The sequence below is a fragment of the Pogoniulus pusillus genome, chromosome 24, assembly GCF_015220805.1.
Source record: "Pogoniulus pusillus isolate bPogPus1 chromosome 24, bPogPus1.pri, whole genome shotgun sequence".
Classification (NCBI taxonomy): domain Eukaryota; kingdom Metazoa; phylum Chordata; class Aves; order Piciformes; family Lybiidae; genus Pogoniulus; species Pogoniulus pusillus.
Genome location: NC_087287.1, coordinates 11,878,126 through 11,885,480, shown reverse-complemented (window position 1 = coordinate 11,885,480; position 7,355 = coordinate 11,878,126). Strand labels below are relative to the sequence as shown.

The 7,355-nt window shown below is 39.5% G+C and overlaps 1 protein-coding gene across 10 annotated transcripts in view; it reads right to left on the bottom strand.

Moving 5' to 3' along the window:
- Positions 1–503: 503 nt before the first annotated feature.
- Positions 504–7,355, bottom strand: part of PLEKHA7 (pleckstrin homology domain containing A7) — a 137,233-nt gene continuing 130,381 nt past the window's right edge. For 9 of the 10 annotated variants that reach the window (XM_064163613.1, XM_064163614.1, XM_064163615.1 and 6 more), the window contains 3 exons: positions 5,848–5,990; positions 3,739–3,847; positions 504–2,042 (listed from right to left, as the gene is read on the bottom strand). In XM_064163613.1, the coding sequence (XP_064019683.1) occupies positions 3,750–3,847; positions 5,848–5,990 (241 nt within the window). In that variant the 3' untranslated portion in view covers positions 504–2,042; positions 3,739–3,749. The remainder of the gene's footprint in view (positions 2,043–3,738; positions 3,848–5,847; positions 5,991–7,355) is intronic. The other variant, XM_064163617.1, reaches the window with a different exon arrangement.

Sequence of the window (7,355 nt, the reverse complement as noted above, 5' to 3'; positions counted from 1 at the left end):
GAGGTAACTGCTTCAGCGTAAGTTAGCTGCTACAGAAATCTGCTGGGCCAGCTGCCCACCAGCTCTCCCTGTAGTATGCACCCCATTCACATCCCCTGCACATATCAACTTGTGATGCCTCCAGGGATTTTGTTTGCATTTAGACTGAAGTTACTTTCAATACTTCACTAGAAACCAACGGGTTAAGAATGCATCCAACATATATAAGAAATAGGACACTACCGTTGTCATTGTGTTTAGAGCACAGCCCTGTAAAAACCTTTCTATTCAAGAATAAAAGCAGAATCCATCAAGCACTAAGAAACATTTCTAAAACAACAACGAACCAAACAACAAAAAAACCACGAAGGTTTGGTGTCCAAATCCCAGTGAAATGAGTGAAAAACTGGGGAACTTCAACGGGATTTGAATCAAAGAGCAAAACGAGGTAACGATACAAGCAACTGGATCTTCAACTAAAGGGATGCTGAGAAGAGAAATAAGACAGAGGCAATAGGAGGCAGTTAGGTTAATAGTTTAATCTGTACATATACCATTTGTCAAACTGTTACATTTTATTTAAATTAATGTTTTCTTGCAAAATATTCATTTATGCTTTTAAAACTTTTTATAAAGGCAAAAATAAATCATTATTTTGGCAAAAGGTTTTGAAGTTGATACTGGCAGTACTGAGGTAAAATAGATTGCGTTAGCTAAATATATACTTTTAAGACTATTTCTGAGTCTAGTGTTAATATAACATGATTCATCTTAAAGTCTGAAACTTGAAAGTCAATTTCAAGGGTTTCGTAGCTATGACTTGAATACAGCACGTGACCAAGTTAGTGGTTTCACAAAACACCACACAAGTATTTCTCAGTCATTTCTCACTCAGAGCTGAACTCAACTAACAATTACACCACGGGGAATTTTTGCATGACTTGCATTCAACACATACACAGGTGTTTGTTTTTTTTTTTTCAAGTGAAGTAGTTGCAACAATTAATTTAGTCTTATTTTCTCCTTATGTAATACCTCACCCTTTACCCTACACACAAGTGAAACACTGAATTTCAAGGTTTGGCAAAGTTAAGCACCAAGTGAACACACATCCAAAATTAGTAGGTGCCATACTACGTTAGTTTTGCTGTTTCCAGGATAAATACTAGGCAATACACCAATACTGTCACGTTGACTGAAAACAAATGAAAAGAAAAATACATAGGTACTAGGAGGATGACAGACTGTGTTATTTATTTGTATTGCTTAGTTCACATATTCTAATTAAAAGTCACCCTCTTGCACATCTCGCCTGTCAAAAACAACATCATTTGTTAGCTGTTTATCACTGAGGGGTCGGCGCTGTCAAGACACAGCATACTGTGTGTTGACACCAGCAAGTCAATCACATGGGGTCAGAAAAGGAAACAGGACTTAAAACAGGCTTTCCTTATGGCTTCTCTGGAAAATTTCAGCTGTAGATCGGATAATGATGTTTAGACCTTCTAGCTAAAAGTTTCTTGCAGTATATTATTTAATGGGGAAAAGGGTGGGTGATTAACTCTACAAACATCCTCAATCCAAAACACCCTTTCAGCAAACCTTACTTCTACCCATACTCTACCAACGTGCTTCTAGGTTTGTTCAGCTGTACTTTTTTACCAGGAAACTTTACATTGTGCATCTGAGCCCAAGGAGGAAGTAACAGCATTTTTTAACATCTAGGCAAGCAGCTTCTAATTCAGCCCTTGATTTAAAAAAAACAATTCCACATTACACTGTCCTAAAAATACATTGTAAGTATTTTACAGTTTATTAAAAGTGCCATTTATTTGTATAAAAAGTCTGGACTAAATTGAAGTAAAAATAAAATGGTTTGCAATCCTCTTCATTTTCATAGAAAATCCCCCTATAATTCTCTGTATGTATTTCCAGAAGAACCCCTCATCAGCCGATGAGCATCCTCACAGAAAGCTGGCAAAGACTCCCCTCTTCCTTCCACGTGGTGTCACTAGGTGGGGATTTGCTTTGAGTCTTATGTCAGTGTTCACTCACTGCTTTGGCTAGCACGAAGTAAAACAAAACATGGTTAAATATTACCCTGAGCATACCAACAGCAAGCAGTAAGCACTGTCAGAAATACAGATCTGTGAAAGAAGCCTTCTGCAGTTGGACAGAATGAACAACTCATAGAGACACATTAAGCAAATGTTCGCTCATGATGTGACTGATGTTCAAACTCCCGTGTCCCCTTCAGGATGCTCAAACCTGCATCTTGATGATTACTGCAGTTACTGGCTTGATCGTTTCTCCCAGTAAAGTCTAATTTCTGTAGGTGTATGTGTATGTAAATGTACCTCCACACATACACAAGTACATGTACAGACATGTCATCACATGTTCTTCAGTCAGCCTGCAGTCACAGAACAGCTGGGGTAGGAAGGGACCTCTGAAGGTCACCTGGCCCAAGTGCCCTGCTTAAGTCTACCACCCTGGGACCACAGAGATCTCTGAGGTAGGAGAGAGGGAGTATCCTATTCACTGCAAAAACCTCCTGTGACAGTGATAATCAGCTAGCATATGCCTGGATATAACAGCAGCTGCAAAATATATATTGTGTAACAATATAATCTGGTTGTCAGAAAGATAAACTGAGCCAGAAAAGAGAACAGCTATTTCCCTCAAGCTCTCTAAGGGCTCCTCATGTCTATCTACCTTCTCTTGATGTAACTGTCATTCTTCACAAGCCCTGCTGAAGGCAGGTCAGGCCCATCTGAGCCTTTCTGATGTGCTTGTTTTTAATTTGGATTTTTATTTTTGTACAGATACTGGACTCAGATTAGTGATGACAACAACAACAAAAACATCTCAAGATTAATGCTATTTGAGGCATTAATTTAATCAATCTTCTTCACTATTTCCTCTTTCTTTTATCTTTTTGTATAACATCAGGCAAGAGAACCAGGCCAAAGGACCTCAGAATGGTGAGTGTAATTTCCAAGGAAGCTGTGGAAGCATGGGTAGTGTCATAACTAGGAGCTCACTTTGCAGTTCCAGGTCATTATATTTGCAGGTTTTCCTATTTCAAATACAGAAAACTCTGAAAGTTGTACTGTGAAGAGGTGATACACACTTCTTTATAAAGACAATGAAATCGTTATTTTAATACTTGCAATGGCAAAATAACATAATCAGGGACAAACATCAAGCATCCTGAAAACATCCTTGAAAAAGTGAAACACAATACCACAGAATTATGAAGGGCCAAATTTTCAGCTCACCTCAATTCAGACTCCAGTGCTAGTTCCTGTTTAAGACAAGCCCATAAGAGAACTCTCTGCTTATACAACTTGGTTTGCACTTTGGATTCTCCTGTGCAGCAGGTCCATGTACCACACACAGGCTAAGATCCTTACACACCCCTGTGGCAGCCACAGGAGCACACAACATTAGCCAGCAGAGCACAAACTGCTGCTGAAAATCTGGCCCCAGGCTACCCAGAATACAGAGGTCTCTTTCCTTCACCACACTGAGACAGATGCTGCAAGCACCTTATGTGCAGAGTGACAGCAGTTACCTGAAGCCTTCATTAGCCCACATTAGCTCATTAGAAGCAACATTTACAAAGAGAAAAGGTTTCTGAAAATAGCTGCATGCGTTCATTTGGATCTAATTCAGGGTTAGTAGAAAGGTTAAAATTCAGCAAGCCACAGCAAAGGTATAATGGCAAATCAGACATGCTGAGCAGTTAGTTCTTACTTTTAAGGTGCTTAAACAAATGTGTAGTGAAATCCATTGCTTAAGGGGGAGTGAGGTGGCTGTGGTACAGAAGGTGAGGGTGCTTTAGATGCATAGGTCAACTGCTGAGCTAGAAGGGATCACATACAGGAATTAGGCTGTACAATCAAACATTCATATTATAACAGAGCCACCTTAATGCTCTACCACTTGAACAGGAGACCTGATCAGTAATGCAATGAGGTGTTACACTACTTTAGTTACCTGGAACACAATTTAAACAACACTATTTCTACCTGCTGGTTTTCTCTACTAGGTCCATAAGCTATGTAAATAGACATTCCTGTTTGGATGAGAACATGGACAGTGGCTCCTAAGATAGAGTTTCACTGGAACATTTTAAGGCACACAACATCGATACACCTAATCGAGTTCTGCTTTCAATACTGCAGTTCTGGAATTAATATTGCTTTGATTTCAGCACTTCATTGGGGTTGTATAGGTTTTTAGCACTTCCTTTGTTTCATGTCAATGAGCAGAAACAAAGAATCCTGTGGTTACATACACATAAAAATAACTTCAACTGAAAAATTAAAATACAAACACAAACCCTCCCCAACTCTGCAGTGATGAAAACGCAGCTGTCACATTCACACTAGAACATGTATCAGTACTGTTCAGTTCCTGCAACTTCACAGACAGCCCCAGCAGTAAGCTAACTGGCTACATGAAGTCTGTTCAGTATGGCAGGCGCTACCTTTTCCAGAACAAACCAGAAGTCACACCAAATGCTATCTTGGCTCACATCTCCCAAAGCTCCAAGTCCCACTCCATAATCAGAGTGCGTGAGTCACTCTTACAAGGACCTGGTGACTAGGAACCTGGATCAGACTGCCTGTGGAGAAGCTGTTTTGATGCACAGATGTCTGAAAGTTCAAAAGGTTCTTCCTGAAACGCTCCCAAGATTTTATAGTTATAGAATCATAGACTGGTTTAGGTTGGAAGGGGCCTCAAATATCAACCAGTTTCAACCCCCTGCCACAGCCAGGGACACCTCCCACTAGAACAGGTTGCTCAAGTGGCTTGTTGGAGGTTTGTTCTGAGGTTTGTTTGCACTAGCCTTTTTGGTGAATCATTGTACTTCTTCCACTTACACTACCCATAGAACCTCTTGGATGTCTCAAGATTTGTCTTTTGAAAATGTAGCAAAACTTTGTTCTCCTCTGGTCTAGCTGCCGCTGGAGCCATGTATATACAGCCACGCTCCATCAACAGTCTGCAACTACAGATGCATGTTAGGCATCTGGATATTGGAATAATCTGTCTTTAAGGGAAGGTCTTGAGGGCTTCTGTGGCAAAGTGTCCTTAAGTTTAAACTGAATTTCAAATGAGAAACAAGAGCATTTTTCCATTCTCGATAGGAACACTGAACAGTGCCAGTTATAAATGGCCAGTCTGATACTTGCTTCAAGAGTTGCTGCATGTGTAACTGTGTGATACAAATCTCTTGACATTTCTTACTTATTTCAACTATAATTCAAAATTATCACTTCTGGTAACACACTGCAAATCATGTATTAACTTCCAGACATCAAGCAGGACTCATGCACAGCTGTCTTGCTCTGACCACTAATCTTGGTCACCAGACAGAAACATGTTAATACCCATTTCAAAATGTCCTTTTCAGCCTGTTGTCATACAGCTCAGGCCACAAATGACTTTAATTTAAATCACTGGAACAGGCAACTTTCTGTTTAAAGCCCCAAACATTAAAAATCCCTTTGTCTTTTTTTTTTCTTTAAGATAAAGATACTTTTAACAAACAAATATTTCATTTTATACAAATATAAGGAATTTATTGAAAATTACAATTTTTTAGTACTATTAGCAAGGGCACATTTCCAAGCTCTGAACTTAATGGACATACTATTTTGTCCCCTTCATTGTGTCCATGGAGGCCAAAGATTGTAAATCTTTCATGTCCCTAAATTTGCTGCCTATTCACACTTTTCACTAATTCAAGCATGAATGACGAGAACTCTCTCTTATATCAGAACTTCAGCAACAACCACACATAACTTTAGAAACTGGTAAGAAATAGCTGTTATTCTGTAAGTAACTAAGCATTACCTGCTACCTCCTTGCTCCTTTGAGAGGCTTCAGAAGCCAAAGCGTATGATATGGTAATGATGCGCTCCTGCTCCTGCAGCTGTGAATCTAAATCAACCGAGTTGTGTTTGTCCTGGGCGACAGTAGGTTGGAGATTGTGCATACTAGTGGGAAAGTGCAAAACAACATTAACATTTGCAAACATAAAGGAGAATCCACCATGCTGATAAGAAGAAGCTTGGATTCATACAGCAGTTTTCAGATCTCATCTATCAAGCTCCCTATTTCAGTGATGTTCTTTAAAGCACTGTGAGCTATTGTTATGCGGCTACAGCATGCCAAGACAAATGATGCAGCCAGCACATCTCCAGTCAAAATTTCTACACAGCCTTTAGAGTAAATACACTGTTTACCTGAAATCACTACCAAAATTTGCTATTTATTTGACCTTTTAAACAAAATTTCTTGTTAGTGCTCAGAAGGAAAAGGCATGTAACCTGGTGGTCCTCAGACATGCTCTACAATTGTCTTCCGAAGAGACAGAAGTTACCTGAGGTAATCAAATTCTTCGAACTGAGTGTTTTGGCTGAGTCTACACTAACTGAAAGCAGCCAAAAGTGTTCTTTCAGAACTCCAGCTCTCTGGAATCAATAGAAACTTGCTCTTGCAATGACTTCTATCCTGCTTTTTGGCCAGATCTGTTCCTTTCCATCCTCCTCACTCTCATGTCCAAGTTGCTTGGTAAGGAATCACTATAATTTTAGGATGCTCTGAATACAAAAACTGACATACACAAAAAATGTCATTATCTCTTCTGCTGTATTTTTAAAAGGGAGCTTTAGGTACACTACATAAATTCTGTGAGCTATAAATTACAATTTAATAATTCAACAGTGTGCTGGTTCGAGGCCACTTAGAATATTTTAATGAGAGAAATTAGATTATTGTACGTGAAAAGAAAATAAAATGATGTCTAAATTACCCATTCATTCTGCTGGGACATATAAAAGCAAGGACATAAACACAGATAAGTCAAGCTCTGTCTGGCTATTGCCCTATTAACTCTTCTGTCTGACCCTGCACATTTTCCAACTAATCATTCTGCTTCTAACACCCCTTGCTGACCTTTCCAGTTTACCCTGCATGTAAGAGAGATTCTGAGATAAGGGAGAGGGTGGAAAAAACGGCAAAGGGGTGGTTGGGAGCCCCTCCTGGGCACTCTGACTGCTGGGAGGGGTCTTGTATTATTGTACTACATTTAACTTGTATATAACTGTATATAGTTGTAAATACTTTGTAATATACATAGGCTTGTAAATTGTGCTATGCTGTGAATATAAGGCTTCATTCTTTAACTTCCAGCTGGCTGAGGTTAGTCTGGGTGAATCCTTGTAAGGGGCAGGGGGTGCAGGTGACACCCAGAACCACTACAAACAGCACTTAGACTGTTTTATGAAATTAGTTCCCAATGTTTAATGCCAGCCCCTATGTAAGACCTGGGGAAAAGAAAAATAACAACCCCCCTCACA